The sequence below is a fragment of the Hoplias malabaricus genome, chromosome 3, assembly GCF_029633855.1.
Source record: "Hoplias malabaricus isolate fHopMal1 chromosome 3, fHopMal1.hap1, whole genome shotgun sequence".
Taxonomy (NCBI): domain Eukaryota; kingdom Metazoa; phylum Chordata; class Actinopteri; order Characiformes; family Erythrinidae; genus Hoplias; species Hoplias malabaricus.
In genome coordinates, this window is record NC_089802.1 from 52278835 (window position 1) to 52304121 (window position 25287).

General features: G+C 39.2%; 2 protein-coding genes across 6 annotated transcripts; both read left to right on the forward strand.

Annotated features, from left to right (window-relative positions):
• Positions 1 to 1670: 1670 nt before the first annotated feature.
• Positions 1671 to 4340, forward strand: pfdn5 (prefoldin 5). Its single transcript, XM_066666228.1, has 6 exons — positions 1671 to 1857; positions 2666 to 2768; positions 3059 to 3090; positions 3552 to 3626; positions 3717 to 3822; positions 4100 to 4340. Exons 1-6 carry the CDS (start codon positions 1792 to 1794, stop codon positions 4177 to 4179), a joined length of 462 nt encoding a protein of 153 aa, XP_066522325.1. The 5' UTR covers positions 1671 to 1791; the 3' UTR covers positions 4180 to 4340.
• A 1981-nt stretch (positions 4341 to 6321) lies between these two features.
• larp4ab (La ribonucleoprotein 4Ab) lies at positions 6322 to 24442 on the forward strand. Of its 5 annotated transcripts, none has more exons than XM_066664538.1 (17): positions 6322 to 6691; positions 13933 to 14074; positions 14639 to 14749; positions 14864 to 14954; positions 15086 to 15222; positions 15715 to 15818; positions 16540 to 16650; positions 16839 to 16892; positions 18295 to 18501; positions 18878 to 18981; positions 19308 to 19349; positions 19733 to 19918; positions 20377 to 20425; positions 20526 to 20705; positions 20799 to 20932; positions 22484 to 22649; positions 22960 to 24442. In XM_066664538.1, exons 1-17 carry the CDS (start codon positions 6584 to 6586, stop codon positions 23320 to 23322), a joined length of 2289 nt encoding a protein of 762 aa, XP_066520635.1. In that variant the 5' UTR covers positions 6322 to 6583; the 3' UTR covers positions 23323 to 24442. The 5 variants fall into 5 exon arrangements, with proteins under 5 accessions (XP_066520635.1, XP_066520636.1, XP_066520638.1 ...); XM_066664541.1 differs by lacking the exon at positions 6322 to 6691 and adding an exon at positions 7390 to 7628; XM_066664542.1 differs by lacking the exon at positions 6322 to 6691 and adding an exon at positions 11711 to 11804.
• The last annotated feature ends 845 nt before the right edge of the window (positions 24443 to 25287 follow it).

Sequence of the window (25287 nt, forward strand, 5' to 3'; positions counted from 1 at the left end):
AAAGTCGTTAGATTTGGTGCTAGGTTGTGTGCTTTTTAATAACTCACGAAAAGGTCTGAAAAGTCGACAAAATAAGTTAATTGGCCGTACTGAGCAGCGATTTGGACCCGTCCATCCATCCATTATCTGTAACCGCTTATCCAATTTAGGGTCGCGGGGGGTCCAGAGCCTACCTGGAATCATTGGGCGCAAGGCGGAGGGCCGCAACACCCTGGAGGGGACGCCAGTCCTTCACAGGGCAACACAGACACACACACATTCACTTTCGAGTCGCCAATCCACCTGCAACGTGTGTTTTTGGACTGTGGGAGGAAACCAGAGCACCCAGAGGAAACCCACGCGGACACGGGGAGAACACACCAACTCCTCACAGACAGTCACCCGGAGTGGGAATCGACAACCTCCAGGCCCCTGGAGCTGTGTGACTGCGACACTACCTGCTGCGCCACCGTGCCGCCCCACGTGACGTTTCCCCAAGATCAATATGTCAGCACAGCCAGTCCACCTACCAGTATGTGTTTTTGGAGAAACCCATGCAGACACAGCGACCACACGAAACTTCTGTCAGACATTTGCCCGAGGTGGGGTTTGAACCCACAACTATGGAGTCAAAAATAGGTCAAAAAGATTGAGTTTGTAAAACAATACTCACAAATGTAACAGATTTTGTAACTGCGTTTGAGCAACTACATACACGTAAAAGTAAAATCCACAAATGTACTGGAATGCACAAATAAAAAAATTTCACAAATATGAAAAGATTTGCATTTGTAAATCAAATGTCGTGAAAGTATGAATCAGTATCTTCTCACATGGCTTAAAACGTGCAAGAGCAAACCTTTTTAAGGTTCCAAATGTGACAGCGAGAGTTTTTGAATGAAGTGGAAAAAATCCACACATTCGACTTACTTCCTGCGTGTGCGAATCTCTTTTTGCAGTTGCGGATTTAAGACCCTGTTTTGACGGCCAATTGATGGACCAATAGGAAAGCTCTAGCTGGACCAATCAGATTGCGAGGTTTGTTTAACCAATCGGAATCATTGAATCATTGATTTGTTTCTATCAACCATAGCGCTTTTCCAACAAATGAACTCCGGTTATTGAACTGGTTCCGTTCCTGATTCTTAGAACCTTGGTTCTTTCCAGTGAACCGCCGCGTTTCTACGGACAGCGGAGAAGCGTAACCAAGAGCAACGCGCATGGCATCGCGCCTAACTGCACCAGAAACACACAAAAACGGGCCGTGTTCCTGATTTTGTCCTATTATTTATTTATATGAAACGCAGTTACAAAGTCCGTTACATTTGAGAGTATTGTCTAACAAACTCAAAATCTTTTTGACCCTTTTTGACTCCATACACAACTGAGAGTACCACCCCATCTGAGATTACACTTTTTTCCCCAAAAACGAGGATATAATTTGAACCTAGATTACCTTGCACACCGTTACATTTGGTGTGATGCTCTATGTGGAAGTAAAAGCAGCTGTTAACCTACAGATTGCTATTGGAGAATGGGGCAAAGATGAATCTCAGAGGGCGCCCTACGTAGTGCACTGTGTATGAATCAGTACTGGTCCTGCACACAACAGTGTCTAACAAAAAACACCTTCACCATGTGAATTCAGAGTGAGTGGGGTATGCTGACTGAGTGAAAAGCCCAGTGTTTCAGAGTTTACAGAGTGCACTATGGAGAGATAAGTAAATCGATTTAGGATGGAGCCATAGACACTGAAGAGACCCCATTCCGTTTCCGTTTAAACCGGAACCTTGCCGTATTGTCTGCTCGAACATGGCTGTGAATCTGACGGAGCTGTCTCTCCCTCAGTTGGAGGGTTTAAAGACTCAGCTCGAGCAGGTAACGCACAGACTGTCAGTTAACCACAACTGCTTAATGTCGTTTATAAACGCGGTGAATGTTTTCAGTGCGTGCTGCTTAGCACAGTGCAAATCGCGCTCATGCTGCCGCTAGCTCCGTGCTAAAGCTAATTGAGAATGGGCGTGTGGGAGAAGGACCCTGGACATACGTTAACATTCATGAAAACCCTTATAATAAACACCATTGTGAGATACTCGAGTTGGTGTTGAACAAACGTGTATGTTAGACATGACTGGTTTTCAAGACGTGAAATTAAAGACACTGATATCTGAGTAACATGATATATATTTTAGTTTTTTATTTTCCTAGCTGCAGTTCAGACCATGAACATGAGTTCTGTTAGAATGGGAGCGAGTTGGGCTCCTCTGTGAACCTGGCATTGTTTGGAAGAGAAGGGAAATATGAAAAATATCAATATTCTCTCGTTAAATGTGTGTAAAACTGCTGGTATTTAATACACCCTTCATGTTCTGTTTTAGAATGATCGCTACCTAAAGCATATTTAAGCATTCTCTTATAGAAAGCGATTTATATTTTTTAATCATGGTTCAGTGGTAGAGAAATGTAGTGTTAAAGGTCCAGCTTTCAGATTCTGATTGGTATAGTGTGGTGTTCCTGCCAAATATGAAAACCAAACTTCTATGTGGAGGGCAGTTGTGTTACTAGACAAACCAACCAGCCAACCAACATACCAAACCATGCCACAGACTAGTGTGCATTAAACAAGTCAGAGAATGTATGGGTGGCTCTTAATTATGATTGCTTTTTTTTGTTTTTTGTTTCCCAGGAGACAGATTTCCTGTCATCATCAATAGCTCAGTTAAAAGTAGTCCAAACAAAATATGTAGAAGCCAAGGACAGTCTGAATGTTCTCAAAAAGGGTAATGAAGGTGAGGTTGTTTAATATATATTTTTCATGTATAATTCCTGTTCTATATCACGGATTTCTAAACCTGGTCCTGGGGACTTTAGGGTTCTCCTATTCTAACATAACCACTAAAACTGTAGTTAATTTTTATTATCTGATTATTTGGTTAGGGTATTTAGGGAGCTGGGCAGCTATAATACATGTAGGACTGAACACCCCAGGACCAGAAATGGGAGCCACTATTTTCTTAATGCATAAATAATATGTTAATTCAATTTCTATTGAGTCATGTTTTTCTTGTCTTTCTCTCAGGAAAAGAATTACTTGTGCCTCTTACCAGCTCTGTATCCTTTTTCTAACTGAGTTACTCTCAGCAGTTTATGATGATAACATTTGGTGTTTTCATTTTACAGTTTTTGACAATAAGTCATTCATGAATTCAGAAACATTGTGTAAAAGTGTAACAAAACAAATTCCAGTGTTTTCATTGACCAATGTTTGTTTTGTGTGTGTGTATATATATATTATGTATATATATATAACGGATTTTTGAATTTGGTTCTTGCAACACAGTGGAAAAAAAGAGACAAGAGCTAAAGTAAATGTAAACGGATGTAGAATATTAAAATTACACCCTTGTAAAGCATTACATTTATAAGCAAGAGAACATGTGCTTATAAACATGCTCTGTCCCAACCTTTTTGAAAGTTGTAGGCAGAAAATACTAAACTTGTTTATATGTACAAAATATAAATTTGTGGTTGAGTAAAAGAAATCTGCTATTATCTTTAACTGATATATTTAGATGTATGTTCCTGGAACTCTGCATGATGTAGAACATGTACTGGTAGATGTGGGAACAGGTTACTTTGTAGAGAAGGTGACTGACTGAGTATTTTGCTTACGTTTGGTTGTGTACAGACATACATTTTTCTATGGAGTTCTAACAACAGGTGCATTTTATTTTCAGAAAGTAGAGGACAGTAAAGAATTTTTCAAACGCAAAATCGACTTTCTCACGAAACAGATTGAGAAGATACAGCCTGCTCTCCAAGAAAAGCATGCTATGAAGCAAGGTGAAAATGAAAGTTAATTTTATTTGATTTGTGTTTGTATTGTAAGATTAATTGTAAGAAGGGTGTAAATAACTAAATTTTAATTTTAAAATGTCTACTTATTAAACAGCACTAATCATACTTTCTGTTAAAACTTTCACATTTCTTCCTAAATCTTGGTGAACATACAGTAGAGGGCGTAGATTCTGAGAGGTGTATTCATTGTGGTATGTTGACGTCAAAAAGTCATAAACATCAGTGCCTTTTCACATGTTCACTTTTTTCCCCCCTTTTACAGCTGTAGTCGAAGTCATGAACATGAAGCTACAGCAGCTGCACAGCCAACAGGCGTCACAGTCCGGCACCACCAAGGCCTAAATGCTCTTTGATTTCATCCATACACACACAATTTTACAACTTTATAATAGACTAAAGGGGAGTTTGTTAAAATGCAGATCACTCTTGAGATGTACACAGGTCTTTTGTTATTTACAATGTCTTTATTGTAATTAAACTGTATCTAACTAAGTAGCTATGACTCTGCGTTTAACTATATTCCATATATTTAACTATTCCAATTAAATTACCCAATAAGCATTTCTAACAACTGTTGGGACACTTGACACCTAAAATCAAATAACAGCTGAATTAAAAAAGATCAACTTTATACAGAATAAAGTCCTAAAATAATCCAGAAACACATGTTGATAAATATTTATAAACATGTTCTACGACGAATGTGAACCACAGTTGGAAAATCTTTCTCTGAATGGATCAATCTTAATTGATGGGGGGCTAAATGCAAAAATGGCAATATCACTTTAAGAGATAGAATGCTGTTTCAGGGCAGTTTTGCTTTGCAGCAAGATAAGACTTGGCAGTTTATACTCAGGGGAAATTCAGTGATATACTGAGTACTACACCCAGACTATAGGGCTGTGGTGTTAATGAGCTACAAAAAAGTAGATGGGCAATTTACAGGACGATTAAACAAGTAGGAACCTCCAGAAGTCTTTCTCCTATAAAGTTGTTTTTAGTGAGCTAGTCAAGTGAGCATCCTACTTTGTAAGCACACTGCCAATTTTAAATTTAGAAAAAAAAAAAAATTGATACACATTTAACTGCACCACACACTGAAGGTAAATCTCTGAGATACATTTTTTGTTTTTATTTTAGCTCATGCAGTTGAAAATCTCTGAAATAACTGTATATTTGTCTCAAACATAGCAAACCTGTTTGTCAAATAGGCATGCAGTTGAGGTGTGCCCTGCTTTGTGTGTACAGCTTTCTAAAATGATGGGTGAGGTAGTCTTGCTTGAAAATCAGCCACTTGTTAAAACAAAAACAATGTGAATTTTCTGGAACATTTTAATACATTACTGTATTATTAGATCACATGTCACACCTAGGACCAATAGGTATGGGTTTCTAAACTGTGAAGACAAGTTCAGACTATATGTGAATAAATGCATGTAAATTGAATTTCCACTACAATACCTCTACATAATGACATTGTTGAGTTCATTTATCCAGTTAATCCAAACTGTTGTGATGTGAAATAGTTCACTTAATGAATCATCAATCAGCTGAGGTGATAAGCTTCTGGTTGAAATATTTACAACACCAACATAAATGTTTTACCTTAACTTTTTTTCTTAAACTATCCAGCAAAACTGGTTTTAGATACATTTTGAAAAATTAAAGTAATTATTATTTAATTTATTTTTTCTTCCCAGAAATGCTGTGTACTGCGCCTTTAAGACTGTTGCTGTGAACTGTTCGACTCGCTGTTAACGAACTACGCCGTTCAGCCGTTGAAGGCTGGAGTCTGATATTCGCTGCGTCATGATTGGCGGTTGCCAGGCTGCAGTCGTTGCCGCGCGTCCGTCGCTATGCGGAGAGGGCGCCCACTGGTTGCTATGCGGCGTGTTGCACACTGTTGCCGGGGAGGAGAGCGAATGCGCGCTGGAGGTGGTGGAGGGGCGGTCGCTTAGTGATGGAAATTTCGAATCAGTTTATCGAACCGGTTCTTTCTGACTCACAATTTAAGTGAATCGAAACTGGATTCACTATTTAAAAACGAAATAAATAAAAAACAAAAATTGTAGTTGCATGTGCTGCACATATCAGAAAGCAGGATACTCATAAATGTGTTTCTTTTGAGTAATTCTGGACTACAATTATATTGGTGAGACTATTTATTTTAGTTTATAACAGATCTTTATTTAATTTCACTTTGCGCATTAGACAATGGTATGATAAAACAATTTATACCACAACCAAACGAGAGTCTTATAAATGGGGGATTTTATCCATTTATATAAAAGCAATTTCCGGGTTTATTTAATACATTTAAAAAATATACTGGATTTCGGTTTACGTGTTTCAAAATCCAAGGTTCGAATCATTTTAAATTTGTAGGAATCTATTGCTTGATTCATACAAAAAGAACCGAAACAGGAATGTGATTCATTCACATCAGCGCTGTAGTCGCATTGTGTGTCGGGACGGTGGTGGAGTGTGAATTACTGTCAGGCGCCCGGTGATCTGGAGATTCTCGGCGCTGCGGCTCATACAAATCTTAATTCCGATATGAGTGGACAGTAAATGTTTCAAGTCAAGAATCAGTCGTAATCTTAACGTTTCGGTCAAGAGCGTTAATTCTGTTGTGTTTCAAGAAGATAACACAAACCGACGCAAACTAGTCAGAGCAAGTGCTTGTTGCATCGAGGCGGAGAGAGAGAAACACCGATCCCGGCCAAAACCGCGGCAAAAGCGGCCGATGACTTCAGAGACCAGCGGCTCACTACAGCAAACGGAGGAGGTCGAGTCAAGATCAGCGACTGGAGACAAGAACAGAGCTGAAGCCGGGAAGGACGGAGGCAGCATGGTGAGTCTGGGCCTGTGTGTGTGTGTATGGTAGAGAGAGACCGCGCGCTGAATCGGCACTATAGACCCACCATTCCCCCTCCCCCTCCTCTGTCACATCCATGAGAGCCACTACATGGGAAATCTATGTACAGCCTTGTACCAAAGTTTGATCATACTGTGGTTTGCTTGTTGTTCGCCTGCTCTTTATCCCAATTTCCCGTTCCACCTTCAATGATGCAGCAATAACCCTCTGACACCCTGGGGGCTGACGGGACCTTGTCTCATGACCTGCAAACCGCGGTTAGATTCGTGGTCAGCTCGGCCATGTGGCCACTGTCCCTGATGTAAACTCATCATATTTTGATGAAATCCTCATTGATCACTGGTTGATCTCTCTGAGAAAATTCACCGGTGTTGATGTCTGTTGCGACTTTTAAAATAGGATAAAAGGTCCAGTCGGGTCTTGACCTACAGTGACCCAACTCTAGTGCTCTTCTGAAGGTCCACCTGACTCAACTTCTCCGCTATTTACTCTGGCTCTATATGTTCAAAAGTCTGTAGACACGCCTCCCATCCCGGACAAGCACTGGCACTAGAGCAGGGCGCTCTGGAGCCTAATGGAACTGCTGCACCATTTAAGGTGGAACTGATCAATCTAATAAACTGGCGAATGAGAGGCCAACTTCAGACTCGTGTGCTTCGCTTCCTTTTTTGGAAGGAGCGTGCACGGTAGTGGGCGCAGGAGAGCGGGGACCAAGTTAAGGGCTAAGACTCGCGACTGTGGAGTAACGTATGAGCTTCTGTTACATGATATGGCTAACATTTAGCTACCGGTCAACCTGAGGACTCCGGGGTTAAATTAACTGACACTTAGACACTCTTAGCGACCGCAGACAACCCCGTTCATCAAACCGGGATCACCAGAGACCTTCGTACGGCTTGTCTCTACTGTTGCTGTGAGTGTGTTTTCCATTTCTAGCGCACGTTTGTGAGTTATTTACTCTCTCTCGCTCAGTGTTTTAGCGAGTTTAACCCCGCTATAAAGACGAGTTGACTCAACAAACTAACCCGAGATAAACAACCGTAGCCCTTTTAACGTAGTGTAAGAAAGTGCAGCGGGAGTGTTTTTTACATTTTCTTGATCCTTTCGTTTGTTGCGAGTCGTTCATTAATGGCTGGCTTAGTTGTGAAGGATTAACATATGGCCTGGACTGAAGCGCCTTATGGCCTGGGCACAGAGGCTCCTGTGTTGAACTGCTCTCAGCCATGTGGCCGCTGTTCTTTCACTATGAGAGAGTGACCTGTTGAAATGACTGACTCTTAGTAAGGGTGCAGGGTTTACATTGTTGAACATTGTGAACGACATGGGTCGTTCACAGCTGACATATCTGTTGAGTGTGGGTTTCCCAGTGCAATTAAAATATTGTATAACGCTCTCACCAGTGCTGGACTTGCTCACCTTAAACTCACAGATATCACTGTCGTTATGGGGTGCCTAACCTTCTCACGTAGTGTATGGTTCCAGTATCACCCTGTATCATTAAAGAATAATATATTTAATATTAGCCAAATGCACTAATCTGAAAGACAATGCAGGTGAATGTTTCCTCAAATCCACATCATAAGTGTTTTCAGCAATGCTTTTGAACATAAACTGTTGAGGAAATCAGTGAATTGAATCATTGGTTCAATTTAAAGTATGCCCTCATGTACATGTTTTTTGCAGATATGTACAGTTTGTTCTAAATACAAAGTCTTTATTAATAAGTAGAGACCTCTTCACCTATATATATATATATATATATATATATATATATATATATATATATATATATATATACACACACACACACAAAATTCCCCATTAAAAACTATTTTGTTCAGCTGTATACAACCTGCCCTATGGTTCTATTGGAGGGGGGTTTAAACACTCCCTGCAGTGGGCTGTGGAGTTGCATTGTATCAAGAAGTTGTGCTCCAGCTAAAACCTTTGGAATGCACTGAAGTAGTGTTAGTGATCTTTAAGTCCCCAACAAAATTCGCCATTTTGCTCTAATATGGGTTAATACATATTGTGGCTGAACACAGTCAAATTCTCACAACATTGTCTAATGTAAAAGCCATCCTTGAACAGGAGAGACCCTTGCTGTAGGGTAAATCGGGGTAAATTCTTTATTAATACTATTATTAATAGTTGATTTAAAAAGAAACATAGGGTTTCAGGTCTTTACAGATATTTTGGGTATATGTATCAAGCTATTCATCTGCTGAGTCAGGTGTATTAGAACAGGAAAAACACACACATATTTTCCTAACATTGGTCTTCATGATTTGGCCGTTTCTGTGTTCCTGACACAATGTACTTTGTTGATTAGATTGTTTTTATTCCTATTACAAGTTTAAAATGGAAAAGATTCAGGCATATACTGTATGGGCAAATACGCATATCATAACCATACTATCATCAGGCAAAAGCTGAACTCTGAAGTGCTGCAGTTTTCAGGGATGCCAACACTCCAAATATGTTGTATGCCCATGTTAAATGTCAATTAATAATTTCTGCATTCAATCTCTTAAAGCCACAAAACCATTTACTGGGAATTTAAGAAGAATATTTTTTTAATGTGTTTTAAAATTGGCTACATAATCGAGTCCAAAATATCTGCATTTTTCCACATCAGGACATTCTAAACAAACTTAAATGATGAACTAGAATCCAGTAAGCAGTACAAAAGAGTTCCACTAGTCTTTAATTGTAAAGTATGACATGCATAGAGCAGTGTTTATCAGAAAGGCCATTTCAATAGTGTTACAACTTGTGTGGAGATGCCTGCTTTTTTTTTTCTTCCCTTCAAGGTGAGCAGAGGTAATACTATCATGTTTTTAATTTAACTGGAAATAATACCAGTATGATATAGCTTATCTATAAATATGGTTGTTTAAATCATGTTCAAGTCCAAATCTGTGTTGTTTAAATTTAGAAATATGTAATATATGGCTTATAGCAACATTTGGGAAAGCAGTCTTCTAAACAAGGATCAAGCCTTGTTTAAAATATTGGTAATATTTTAGAATTTAACATAATTAAGTTGAAAACACATTAAAAATCATTAATAATTATTTATAACAAATTGAATGGGTAACAGTGACCTGTAATTTGCAGTGAACCCACATCTATCCTCATTGATAAAACACGCAGAATACTGACCTTTGACTTCTCCATCAGTAGACGTATGTTTCAGCAGGTTTGTTAAAAAGTTTAACCATTTAAGAGGGCTGGGCAAATAATTTAAAATGAATGGAAATCGACATTCAGAAATTCTAATCAACTTAATCTTGTCTATATCATTTATATCAATTATTTTTAACTGTTGTTTGTTTATTATTATTATTATTCGGTTATGTCCCCACTGTGTGTTCATGTACTAACACTTTAAAACCACGCTACAAAGATGTAGTCATGTGATTTTAGCCCCTATCTGCCACATGGACGCTACTGGGACGTGCTGTGTTTTGTCTATAATTAATACGACACTGAACAAAAAGTCATATGTAAAGCCTGGGGGGGGGACCAAAGCACAATTACACTCCAAATATAAACAGTGCTCAAAAAACAAGAGAGGAACATTAGATAAAATATCCCATATTTAATACTGGAGCATATTTACATTACAAGCCTCATTACTGAACTATGAGGGTCAAAAATACAAATGCAAAATAATTGTTCATTAATCGTAATCATCGCAAAATGTACAATTATTATCAATGTAATTATTTAATAATAATAATGGAAATCAATATTAAATATTGATTTGCACTCACATCGCCCAGCACTACCATTTAACCCCCAAGCTGAATAATTTAACCACAGATAGAACATACTTTTGACATTGTTGATAATGTGGTTAACATGAAATGACTAAATTCACATTCTCATATTTTATGCTTTACCTTGATATTATTAGTAAGTTGTCTGACATTTTCAGTGTTAGACCATAGTAAGAGGTCAGTATTGCCCTTTCTATCTCTGTGTTAAAACGGATTATTAATGATTTTTAGGTCTTTACAACTTAATTAATAACATGTAATATAAATGTTTATATGTTTTCAAATCTGTTGTTTAATGGCCACCACTGTTTTACAGTGCACTGGATTATGAAACGATGGCATTTTCACTAAAATAATTCTATAGTCCAAATATTAAATAGTGTGGCTGCACACACCATAGAGCAATATCCTCATCTTGGTTCATGCATTTCAAAGTTTGGAGTTTTCTCAATTGTCTAAAAACCTCCAGATCCCAGAGTGAGAGAGCTTGTTTTATTTATTTCATTGACACTGAGGATTCATAAACACATTTGACCCGTTTTCAACACTCAAATAGGCTGGAGAGCTAAAAAATGGTCTGTCGATTAGAATCGTGACCGTTGCCTTTAATAATCACATGCAATCAAATGCAAAAATATCTTGTATGTTGTTGTTTTTTTAACATGGCGGGTGCAGGCGTATATCAATTGCTTTTTTGAAATGTTATATTAAGTAGTTTTAGTGTTATATTTTAATGCTTAATGCGAAATAAATCGAAATGTTGCACTGAATGTGTAGGAGGAAATACCATATTGAAGTATTTTTTTTTTCCTGGCACTTTGTTACTTGTTTCACTTTACAAACAAATGAAAACAAATAATGCCCACGTCATTTGTCCATGTGGGTTTAGACGTTTCCCTATGGCCGCTCTCCTGCGCAGTAAGCCGCAGGCTGAATTGTACTACGCTCTTTTCTGCCCTGTGCTTTGCCGTTGCTCTCGGCCGAGTTTCGTCATGTAGCTTATTTTCTTTCTCGCCATGTGCTCAGCGGTGAATCATGAGGTCGCCCGGTTCCGGGTGTATGGGGGATGATAGACGAGTCAGAGCTCCAATCAGAGATTGAGTTGTGTGACGCAGATTATGACGCTTTGGTCCGGGCGGATCTATGAATGGGGAGGCAGAGATATTCAAAGCGTGCCGGCGCATGTGACTGATGAAGGGGTGGGCCCAGGAGAAGCGCCCGAGCCAATCAGCTGCGCGAAGCTCCCTAGAGCGCCGCTGTGGTGCGAACCATGCTGCTGCTGCAGGAGCGCAGTGCGTGTGGAGGTGGGTTGTAATTGAGCGCCTTTTCCGCAAAACGAGAAAAGAAAGTTAAGTGTGGAGGTCTCTCCTCGCAGGTTACGTTCGTTCAGTCTCTGAGTGTACAGAGAGCTGATATCGGCGCCTGGATAAGGATAATGCTGCTGTTCGTGGAGGTGAGTTTTAACGGGTCTTTCGTAGCGACTCGGCGTGGTTTTAGTCCGGGCGCCGACTTTAGCTTCGAGTTTAGCAGCGTTGAGGCCTGGCTGACTTTTATGTGTGTTGTTCCGCCTCGTGTACCCGGAGGTACGCGTGTTATTCGAGTTGGTTGATGAATGTTTGTACTGTTTAATTTAGAGGAGCAGAGGTGTTAGAACTGTGCTCTGTTTTTGAAGCAGTTTGTGCGAGTGTGCAGAAAGACAAGGCCACGTGAATGAGACTTAGGCCTTGAAGGCCAACACTGCTGACTTATGTTTAGCCTGTCGGACGAAAAGGTTAAGACTTCGTTGTAGCATTTTACAGCAATATGACGCTCATTAAAGGATTGTAAATGGCATGAAATCGCATTTTAAGTGTTTATTACGTAAGCACATTTTTTAAAATATTAAGCCTTTAACTTTATGACAAAAACGACAACAATGACCTCACATTTGACGAAGCTGACAGGTGTAATGCTGACTGTTGCTGAAGACAAAGTTAGAAAAGCAAGCTCTGAGCTCAGATGTTATAATTAAATAAATGAGGGCTGTTTGGCAAGCAACAGGTTGTCCTTTTTAATGTTATAACCTCACATTCGTGTAACGTTAACCCTTTTATAACAACCGTTTATAAAGTTGTGCCTATTTTGCTCATTTTTGTTTTTAGTTACTAGCAGAAATCGAATCCCCCGCAGCGGTTTGAAAATAGCGTTGATCAGTTTAAATCCAATCAGTTTGCGGTGAGGGCGGCCAGGTGACTGATTTACATGCGGGTTTGTAGCGGGTTGGCTGCAGCTCTCAGCCCGCATTACTGCTGGAGATTGATTAGATTAAAGCTCGTGAAAGGCTATTTTAACGCTCTTGGGCTGAATCTCAAACCCACCCAGTCTTTTTACAGTGCCCTAGACGAGCTCTGAAAAAGAAGAGTTTGGACTTCTCCACTGAACTGGTGCTCACTTTCCCAGATTTTTTTTGGATGGGAAATGGACATAATGTATGCTGTTGGGTTAAAGAGCATTTCATTGAAAGCCCCCTTTAGTGTCTATGTAGGGCACAGGGCAGAATTTGAGACAGACCCAGGGTCGTAATGAGGCCTGTGAATGAACCTGAGCTATGTGGACATATCAAGGCTTTGGTCAAAGGTCAACACAGAATGGTTTTTAGTTAAATACACGATAATGAATTTGCACACACAGTTCTTTTGTCGAGGGTACTGAGGGGTCATTCGGATATCAGTAATAAATATTCAACGTTACCTTTCATTTCAGGCCTAGCATTCTACATTTACTGTTCTCAGTAGGTTGTGTTCTGAAAACGGACACGTCTCCTCCTCAGAGTTGATATGAATTTTGTTTGATTGAATATTTAATTTGTAATTTTTGATTTATAGCTGATATATAAATGATGATTGGGTGCCCAGAAAAAAAAATGCTGTCCCATTATAAATGGGTTGGGCCAAATTCCTGGATCTTTAGCTTTTAATTGGTTCTAGGGACTAACCAAGTCAGGGAAACAATGCAGTTCTATTTCATTATTTGTATCCTTCAATAAATGTGTGCATGAGCAGAGTTATTTATTGAAACCAGTGCAGTGTGTTAAGTTTTTAACTTGAGAGTAATGACAAGTTTAAATGGTGAACTTAAGTGCTGCTAATCTGCATTTCATTTACACTTCATTACTTTCACCTTACATGGAATTTCCACTGTGTAGCAAATTCATCCTTCAGGTTTCACAGTTAGCAGTTGGCCTGACCATGCAGTGACCCAATATCTGCAATTTGTGTTGCAAGTTCCCGAACAACTAGTTTACTGAAATTAGTAAAAGTTTTGATGCTATTTATTGAATCATAGTTCTCTTCTCTTTAGTGAAATTATCATCATACTTATAATAATGGTAGATAAGCAGCTTCTGTTGGGACATCTATACAACCCATACTTTGTTCTTATCTTACCTTCAAGGTTACCACAAAGGGGGCTGGTCTGAATCCCAATGCCAAAGTCTGGCAGGAAGTATCTACTCCTCCCACCAATAACCCAGAGGAGGCCATGGAGAGCCCTGATTGGCCACAGGCAGCCCACACCCCTGTAGAGCAGTCTGAAGGTAAAACTGGCATCTAGAAAAGGTGTCACTGGTGTAGGCAAAAAAAAAAAAAATAAAAAAAAAGTGCTTTTGCTGGTTGTAAACAGAATGACTGAGCTTGTCTGTTAAGGGTGTTGAAAACTCATGTTCTTATTCTGACAGTGGGTTTTTTAAAATGGTAAGCAGCTGTTAGAGGTGATCCAAATTTAGAAAAACAAAATGCCTACTCACATCCTTTTGGCCAGTTAATGTTGGCTAATTTCATGATGCTTGGTTATACAGTTATTTACAAAATATGCCTCTAAAATATATGTAGAATGGCTCTTTATACAGTTTAAAACGTTTTACAGTTTTCTGAGTAATTATAATAGTGCTGACCATGATTCTTAATTGTAATTGAGAATATTGGCCGCAAGGAATGTCCTTGATGTAAATGTATATAGATTTTCAATATGCCAATTTAAAATTTTATTGTAGACAAATATAGGCCATATTTAAATGCCAATATTGCCAATAATCCAAAATGCCAATATTTAAACACAAGTTGTTTCAGAAATGTTATGCACTTTTTCTTCTCATGTGTAGGGTGTAAGGGGTATGGTACTGGTTATGGAGACTCTGAATCTGCTCCTCCTGTAGAGGGTGGTCTACTTAATGGTGTAGACTCTGATGCCACCTATCCAATGTATGATCCAGGTCAGACTTCATCACTTACTCTATTAAATTCTCACTACACAGATGTTTGCTTGCACACGCAAGTGAATAGATACATAGGGCAAACCTTTAAATGTGGCTGAAATGTGTGTGCAGTTGAGGGAGATGTGGTTGAAGAGCTGCAGCCCATTTCTGAAGAGTCTCTGAGGGAGTCGCTGAAGAAGCAGTTAGAATTTTGCTTCTCGAGGTAATTAACACTCTTCTCACATTCTTCACTTTTTGAATGGTTTTTCAGATTGTACATTCAAGTTAATCTTGCTTAGTTTGTAAATCTAAGGTCAAATAATTCTTAATAAAACATTGATTTTGTGTGTTTAGGGAAAACCTGTCTAAAGACCTCTACCTGATGTCTCAGATGGATAGCGATCAGTTTGTGCCCATCTGGACGATAGCCAGCATGGAGGGCATTAAACTACTGACTACTGATATGGACCTAATACTGGATGTACTGCGAGGTAATGCATGTACATGTGGAATACATTTGGTCTATGCACATAATGCAGACATGAAGTGAAAAAAAGCTGCATGTACATTCATCTTTGGCTTACTTCTTACAGATATTAAATCTTTATTTTGTATATTTAAATCGTTTAAATCTGATAAGGCATTTGGAAGAAAATTTTAAAATGTCTGTTTGGAGCAGAGCTAGCCCCTCTGTTGTGGTAGCATTTAGGTAGCTGCAGTAGAAGCTCTGTTTCTTGGACTAGGCAAGTAAAAACACTGACTTAAATGTAAGACTTTCTTTGCACTGCTGTCTAGTGGAGTAAGTTCCTCCAAGCCATGGTTCTGATATGAGAATGTATAATTCGGAAGTATTAAGGTTAGAAAAATGATTTCAAGACGTTTTAAGAATTCTGACCTGTCACTTTGGGATGTCCCCATTTTTGTCTTAAGTTAGTGTGTTTATATATTTTCATTTTGACCTCTTTTAATGTTTTATTTTACAGCATCTCCCATGGTGCAAGTGGATGAGAAAGGCGAAAAAGTTCGACCCAATCATAAGCGCTGCATCATTATACTTCGAGAAGTATCCGAGACCACACCTGTAGAGGTAGGAGCAATTTTGCCTTAAGAAAAAAAAAAACAACCCCTCATTGAATTCAGGTGTTTCCTTCAGTCCCTTTAGCCTCAGCTGAATGAAATCACTGAGCCATGTAGTCTGCCTTCATGAAAATTTGTGAAAGAATGGGTCATTCTAAGAGTTCAGAGAATTAGAGCATGGTATTATAAAAGTTAGTTCATGAAATATCTTTCTTTTAAGGATTCCATGATCAGCTTAGAGTGTTATTATTGAAAAGTGGAAACATTTAGGAACCACAGCAGCTCAACCACAAGATCGCAGAGTGCTTAGACACACACTGGGTAACTGTTGCCATTCTCTACTGCAGTCCCAGACAGTTTATTTATTATTATTTTTTTTGTATCCTTTAAATTTGTTAGATCAGTTTGGGGACAGCCTTTATCTGTTCCAGCATGACTGCACCTGTGCACAAAGCAAGGTCCATGAAGGTATGGTTAAGTGTGGAAGAACTTGACTGACATGCACAGAGCCTTGACCTTTTCCCACCAAACACCGCTGTGACGAACTAGTATGGAAACAGCGAGCCAGACCTTATCATTCAACAGATCTCACATACTTTTCTGGTTGAATGGACAATATATCCCAGTGATACACTCTAATCTTATGTAAAATGGGATGAGAAGCACTTTTTAAATCATTAAACAAAATGTGACAGTGTTAATGTTGTTCCTATTTGTGTTTGCTTTTTCAGGAAGTGGAGGCACTGTTCAAAAGTGAGAAGTGTCCACAGGTTATTGGTGTTGAATTTGCTCACAATAACAACTGGTACATCACATTCCAGTCTGACACTGATGCCCAACAGGTAAGAAAAAGTTCACAACTGTACACACACTTAAGCTGGCAGTATATTTCAAACTCAGAAAATCTGCAGGGTAAAATTTATTACTATTGTGCAATGATGCATGAATGTTTTTATTTATTTTTATCTTTATTTTAGTATCTTTAAAATCAAATATACTTTTAATTTACAATTGGTTCTTCATTTCACAGGCCTACAAATATTTACGCGAGGATGTGAAAACCTTTCAGGGAAAGCCAATTATGGTGAGTGCTGTAGTGCTTTTGCTGAGATGGTGATGGCTTGTTTAAAGTAACAGCTTGATTAAAGTCGTCAGCTGAATTTTGCTGCATAAAAAGGCTATACTATTTCATACCAGCCATGTAGTCTTGTGTTTCCAATTAAATGTGGCAAGGAACTGGGTACTACTGCAGGAAAAGGAAATTTGAATGACAAAACGACCAATAACAAGTCTGCTTTTCACATGACATTTAGAAGGGAGTCAGTCAGAGTCACTATGAAATGATGCATCGAAGTGGGTATACCCGTATGTAGAGAGACAAATTAGAAAGCAACAGGTAGAATCCTGACAGTGAGGCCAGCTTAAGGCACTGAAGGTTATCGGACTCTGCGTCTACTTGTGGGTGGAGCATCTGTGGCTGAGACTTTGGGCCATGTAACACATTATTGCTTCTTGTTTCAGTGATGTTTCCAAAAGTGAGGACATCATCCTTCAGTTGTCATGGCAGAGATTTGAGGACATGAATTTCTGCATTACACCCTAGATTGCAGTAAGCAGATGTACAAACGGAAGCTGTCAATAGGCTGAATTTGTGTTGTTGCCATGTACCCCATCAACTATTTTTGTCAGAGCTTGTGACAGTAGTGGTATTTGAATTGATCTTTTATAAAATGCCAAATGGCATGACAGATAGTCAAATTAATGTTTTTTTTTCATGGAAGGGGTGTCAGTTGATTCATTTAAATGTGTGTAGCTTTGTATGGGTTATTTAGAGGAAATCAGTTGGCATGCGCTTTGGTTAATTGTTGGCCCTTTAACTACTCTAACAATTAAATCAGATCAGAGAAAAAAATGTTATGGAAGAACCTACAGTCCCCTCCCTCCGAACTACAGTAAAGGCCAAAAGATAGTGGACAGCACATTACTTAATACAGCAAGATTATTAAAAGACATTTCTGTGTTTGATGTATTTTAGCCATGACATTATATTGAAGTCTATTTCTGACTTGGGGGTGATTAGTTCACAAACACCACTTAGGTTGAGTTGTGGTTCCCTTTCAGAGTTTGGTTATTACACAGTCCAGGGCTGAGGGCTTTATACTCCTCTAATCCACATCTGACATTGAAATAATATTAATAATGTCATTATTTTAATATCTGTGCATTTCTCACTGCCCCAGTGATGATCAGTATCGCGCTTGGAAGGATCCAGTGCCCCTGCTGCTGTAGAGACTTTATTTCTTCATCTTTCTCCTCTTCATCTCTGCTTCATCACTCCTCTCCTCCCCTCTCTCTCTCCTCTATCAGTGCAGGTGGTTCTGCCCTAATGACCGTGAGATTATGAGATCTGAGGGGATTTTAAGAAAGTAATTAATTTTTTTCTGTTGTGACTGTATTTAGAAACCCTATGAAACTTGTGTCCTCAGGCTCGAATAAAGGCCATAAACACCTTCTTTGCTAAGAATGGCTATGGTGCAGTTGATTCTGCCATATACGCAAGCAGCACTCAGTCTCATTACTCGTCTCCAGTTTACCTGCAACAAATGTACCAGCCTCCTCAGCAATATCCTCTTTACAGCCTGCTGCCACAGGCGTGGACCCCCTCACCCACACCATACTTTGAAACACCACTGGTGAGAGCAGCATACTACCATGTGATTTATAAATTTTTAATATAACTCAAACTTTATTAAGAGAATATCAATATATAACTAGATGTGTTTATTTTGCAAAGTATTGTTTGCATTAAGGCTAAGTGGGTTTTTTTAAACACATTTGGTTTAAGTTGACATATAGAGTTTCTACTATTTTCTTAATTATTTTTAACACCCATTGTTTAGACTGATGCACATTAGAGGTATATATGTGGATGGGGAAATTGCTTTTGGCTCTCTCTGAGATCTGAGGGTCCATATAACTGAGTAAAGTTGTTTTTATTGGGCTTGTTCTGTTTGTGACTTTTTTTTTTTTTGTACCTCTCCTCCTTCTCTTCTCCCCTCTCCTGTGCAGGCTCCATTTCCGAACAGTACATTTGTTAATGGCTTTGGCACAGCAGGAAACTACAAGACTGGCTCATCACCACTCAGTCTTACACGCCACTTTCCCCGCAACCGGTATGACAATGAATCTGCCTCTTTACATTGACTGCCTACTCTTGGTATTTTAAGTATTTTAAAGAGATCCAGCAACTAAATTTACTTTATAAAAAAGTGTAGACTTATACATTGGTATGAGTGGTGGACTGAGTAACGGTTTTGAGAAAGCCGTACCGTTCTACCCTTACTTTTACATATGACATCTCCTGTTCTTGATGGGTCACTATCAACTGAAGTCTATGTAATGTGTCTCAAGGCAGAAATCTGGATCAGTTTCAGATAGATGGGACTTAGTGGTAATCCTGAAACACATTGTTACTGAACTTACTCTTTTTGTTCTCCAGACTTCCACTTTATTCAAGAAAGAATGTTATCAATACCTTCAGGTAGACACTTTGTTGTGTGTTTTCATGTTGCCATTTCCGTCATCCTAACATTCACCTAAAAAAAATAAAATGCATTTATGTAATAAATGTTAGGCCTAGAAGTGGTCTGTTATTGCATCCTCAGTGTTGGACTTTAATACACCACCTGTTTGGAAATGCCCTCAACTTGATACTAAAGGCAAATGCATGTTATGTCTGACAGGAAAAATATGTCCGTACCATCCAATCCATGCTTTTAAACCTTCTGCTTTCGTAGAGATTTTTCCTGAAATTCAAGCATGTCAGAAACCTCACAACCACATAGAATAGTGTGTGTGTGGTAAAAAATATATAGCTTTATTTTTTTTGTATTTCATAAATTAAAGTTTTATGTTTATTTGTAGGAACCATGTCAAACCACAGGCCCGTGCTGATGGAACTCAGCCTGAGGCTGTTTCTGGCACCCCTCTGACCCCCCGGACTACTCCTGGTGTGTCAAGCTCAGACAACTCCACACTGAACTTGACTGATACACCTCCCTCTCCCAACGAGAACAATCTCTCTGACCCAGGCAGTGGCTGCCGAGCCAGGTCTGTCCTTGGGCTACCAAGTTTATACATTTTGAGAAATCTGAATTCAATGTTCAATTTTTAGCACAATTTTTCTGTGCCATTTCTATGTAATATGGAATTATTTACATGTATGTAGCAACTAAGTTATCAAAGCACAACAGCTTCTAGTGTCACTATTAGCTGACCATTTCCTGACAGTGAATTTGATTTCCTGACATCATTTTACAATTTGGACTGCTTTATGATTATCTTTATTAGTTTTTACATGCGTACACACACAGAGGGAGACAATTGATAGCATAGGTTTTATTTCCTTTGCTCTTTCATCCCTCTTTTTCCTCTCATGACATCAGTGGAAGACAGAGCAGTTATGTGGAACTTTGTCTTCAGTAATATTCTGAATCCAAGCTGTGTGTTTGTGTTAATCTTTTTATATAATTTTTTATTTATTTTTTTTAAAAATATATGTATATAAGGAGAGGAAGTTACCGGAGCATGAGACGCAGAAGGGAAGATGAACGAACGGTGAGCCAGCCTCTTCATTTATTGTAGTTATTTGTGCCTTCCTGCCTCAAGTTTTTCTCTCTCCCTCGTTTTATTAATTTATTTTCCTCCTCATTTACAGAGGCCACTTTCACTAGCTGAGGTCAAAAGCCCACCTCCTAAATTTGACCTGGCGACATCTAACTTCCCACCACTGCCTGGGGGTGTGGCTGGCCGTTTGCCTGGAGGCATTATCACGTCAATGGAATCGGTTCTAGAGAATCGCATGGCTGATGTGGTGAAAGGCATTAACAAGGACAAGGTACAATATTATTCATCTTTGTATTGTTTACATATTTCTTGTCATTAAAATAATTGAAGCTGTATTACTATTATGTGGAATTTTGTGTTGCAGTTGGATGCTGTTAAACAAGACATGACTAAAGATTCAAGATCTTCTCAGGTGGAAGGCTCTACTTCTACTGCTACTACTACATTAACACCAACCTCAAAACCCATAACTTTACTACAGGATACCCCACTGTCCAGGTAAATACACCCTTATATTTGCTTGCTTAGTGTGCATGTATAGGTGCTGGTCATAAAATTAGAATATCATTTAAAAGTTTATTTATTTCATTAATTCCATTCAAAAAGTGAAACTTGTATATTATACTCATTCATTACACACAGACTGATATATTTCAAGTGTTTATTTATTTTAATTTGATGATTATTACTGACAACTAATGAGGAAAATTTGAATATTGTGAATAGGTTCAATATTGAAGACACCTGGTGCCACACTTAACTAATCAGCTGATTAACACACCTGCAAAGGCCTTTAAATGGTCTATTTCTGTGGGCTACACAATCATGGGGACTGCTGACTTGACAGTTGTCCAAAAGGCGACCATTGCCACCTTACACAAGCAGGGCAAGACACAAAAGGTCATTGCTAAAGAGGCTGGCTGTTCACAGAGCTCTGTGTCCAAGCACATTGATAGAGAGGCGACGGGAAGGAAAATATGTGGTAGAAAAAAGTGTACAAGCAATAGGTATAACCGCACCCTGGAGAGGATTGTGAAACAAAACCCATTGAAAAATGTGGGGGAGATTCACAAAGACTGGACTGCAGCTGGAGTCAGTGCTTTAAGAACCACAACACACAGACGTATGAAAGGGTTTCAGCTGTCGCATTCCTTGTGTCAAGCCACTCTTGAACAAGAGACAGCGTCAGAAGAGTCTCCCAAGCGTCTTCCAAAAAGGACTGGACTGCTGCTGAGTGGTCCAAAGTTATGTTCTCTGATGAGAGTAAATTTTGCATTTCCTTTGGAAATCAAGGTTCCAGAGTCTGGAGGAAGAGAGGAGAGGCACAGAATCCACTGTGTTTTGAGGTCCAAGGTCAACGCAGCTGTTTACCAGGAAGTTTTAGAGCACTTCATTCTTCCTGCTGCTGAACAACTTTATGGAGATGCAAATTTAATTTTCCAAAAGGACTTGGCACATGCACACAGTGCCAAAGCCACCAGTACCTTTTTTAAGGACCATGGTATCCCTGTTCTTAATTGGCCAGCAAGCTCGCCTGACCTAGAAAATCTATGGGGTATTGTGAAGCGGAAGATGCAATACCCCAGACCCAACAATGCAGAAGAGCTGAAGGCCGCTATCAGAGCAACCTAGGTGCTCATAACACCTGAGCAGTGCCACAGACTGATTGACTCCATGTCACACTGTGTTGCTGCAGTAGTTCAGGCAAAAGGAGCCCCAAGTAAGTATTGAATGCTGTACATGTTTATACTTTTCAGTTGGCCAACATTTGAGTTTCACTTTTTGAATGGAATTGCTGAAATAAATAAACTTTTTCATGATATTCTAATTTTATGACCAGCACCTCTATATGTTCTCTCAAGCTGCATGTTTGTAGATGTGAGATTAAGCAAATGCATTCCTGTGGATAAGTTTTTAAACTTTAGCATTTTTACCTATTATTCTTGGAAGCCTTGGGGAAAGGGGGGGTTATATAGATATATTTTTAATAAAATGATTGGTGGACGCATCTCCTATTATAGTCAATTACTTCACTCTCATTCCATTTAGTGTTGCACATCAAGTGAAGAGACCTGACAGTGAATCACAAAATGCAGCTCTTGGTCCTGCTCCAATCACCACTGCTCCTTCTCCTGTTCCTGATCTTACTGAATCTGCACTTTCCCCAAAACCTGCTCCATCTAGCCCATCTCCCCCCTCCAACACCCCTTTACAGGTAAGTTCTGTTTTTAGCTTGAACAGAAGTCCCAAAGAGTTTACGCAGTTTTGCCTGGCCCTGTGAAGAGAGACTAAAGCGCATTGAGGGAAATCAGGTAGTGGGATGGCAGATTGGGAATTTTTTACTCTTTCTTTTTACATTCTACTTCCCCATCCCTTTTCTCTCTTTTTCTCTTTCCCTCTTCTGTCACTTCCACTCCCTGTCCTTATGAGCGGTAAGATTATGAGATCTGAGGGTCAGACAATTCTGTATGTGAAAGCAGATAATACGTTTGATGTGGATTAACATGTTGATGGTCTCTTCTTAGGAGCCTCGGAAACTCAGCTACGCAGAGGTCTGTCAGAAGCCACCCAAAGATTTGCCCCCTGCACCAGCAACATCTCCAAGCCCCACTCCTTCAGCTACAACCAGCCAACCACTCCGTGAGCTTCGTGTAAACAAAACAGAGGGTTCTGCTATTCCTCAGAGCAGCCCTTGTGAAAAAGTGGAAAAAGGAGGCGAAAGTGGGACGCGTGAGCAGCCCAGCTATCAGCGTGGGAGTAGGGGGCCAGGTTTTAAACTCAGAGAGCAGCAGAGACGGCCCCCTCAAGGCAGACGACCCTCCCCTCAGGCAGGGTTTAACAGACGAAGCGGGAAAGAGCAAAACATCCCGCCAAGATCGCCAAAGTAATATCACAGAGGACGCCTTGATACTCAAACATACTCAAAAGATTTACACATCTTAATATAATATGTAAAGAGAGTATAAAAATCTATATATAAAGTCTACTCATTAACTGCACGAAGAGTTGCACTATGTTGACAAACAACACATGGCTCTGGCCCTAAAAAAAAAAAAATAATATAAAAAGAGCTGTCTGAGAAATGGAAAGAAACCAAGGTGGGCAGGGACCCTCAGGACTTGTCCAGATGAATTTGCCATGGCAAGAGACCCGAAGGTTTGACTGTGGCATTTGGTTGACTGTATGTTTGTGGGGTATTTGCAGTCCACGGCACCACTGTACAATGCTGTATGGTTCTTTTCACATTTGAGCGTACTTTCTGAAGCATCACCAACAAGCCAGCACTGCTGCTCCATATGCAACAAGAAGAGGACAGATAGTCCAAAACTGCTGCTTCTCCCTAATTCAGATGTGTAGGTGTGACTCTCAAAACTGGAAAACAGAAATGTACATTTTATATTGTGTAAGAGAAAAGTGACAAATTATTTGAGTGGAATGGACAGAACTGAAGAATGATTTACTCAGGGGGAGGCTGAACTGGAAAACCTTGTCAAGATTAAGGGAAGAGCTGATCTTCCTGAAAAGAAAGACAGAAGTACTCAGTGGCTACAGTTGTTTTGTACTTTTTGTCTGCTTCGTTGTGTGCTGTCAAGTGTTTTGAAAGGCTGGACTGAAAAAGATGTGATGAAAAAACTAACTTTTACAGTTGAGGCAAAGTGATGGAATGTCTTCCCTGCACTTGTCTTGTGCATTTGAGCTGTGATCTCAGTGTCTTATAAAGATCAGGTGTTTGCTGTGTTGATTGAGCTGCTAGATGGGTAGTGAATCTAATGCCTGTTGTCATAACATTGCATATGTGTCAAAACATTGCACAGTATGCCAGTCTGTCTTGTTCGTTTTTTTTTTGTCTTTTTTTTTATTGATATAAAATGTATACAGTATGCCTGTACTTTTCAGGTAAGGGATTACATGTGTCTGTAACAGTGTAGCACACCTCTGTGATATGGTATATCTTTCTTTGTGGGCCAGTTTGTCATTTAGGTACTAGATAAGAAGCTCAGGATTTCCCGAGGAAAATCATTGGTGTGTGTGTGTGTGTGCTAGTATGAATGCTGAATGTTTGTGTCTTATCATTTTGTCCATGGAGTTCTGAGTATAATGCAAGTTTTATCATAGCCTTTTCAGTTCACATGTCAATTGTATGTGTTTGAGTTGCTAAAATGTGTTTAAATGTTTCAAAAGCATTGTTATTCTTCCATGCCTTTAAAACAGATGAATAATTATCTTTTTCCATTGTTCTCCTACACATTTAAATGGTTGGTGCACAATTCCAGACCAAAGGTGAATCAAGAGAGACAATCTCAGGAAGTGCTGTTTACCACAGTAACTCCTCCCATGCCCTAACTCTGTTGTTGTATAGAGCTGTTTGTTTAAATGAGTGATGCTTCTCAAAAGTTTGCTAGACTGAGTAGGCAGAATCCTGAAGTATGTATTTGTTGATATTGAATGTCACTTAAGACTTCGATATGTAAACCTTCTGAAGGTGATTGTGTCCTAACAGTTGTATTAAGATCTGTAAGATTGTAGTAAGCAATTTGAGGAAAAAAGCTCTGCAGTTATATTTAGTCTATTTTATATTTATTTTTCTTTAATTCTTTGTCAATTGTTACATTTTAAAAACTGGCATTAGGGCCCTATGTGTAACTGCATATGTGGGAGAAAATTTGGTGTGGATGTACTTGTGTATTATAATAATAGTCATAATTATTATATTTAACTTTTTTCTTTTTCCCCCTGAGTGGGAGGAATAGGATATTTTTTATCACAAACTAGTGTTGCTAATTGAGAAAAATCAGCCTGTTTTTGTTTTTTAATTCCTTTGATTTATTTACTTTGATTTTAAAAATGGCTTG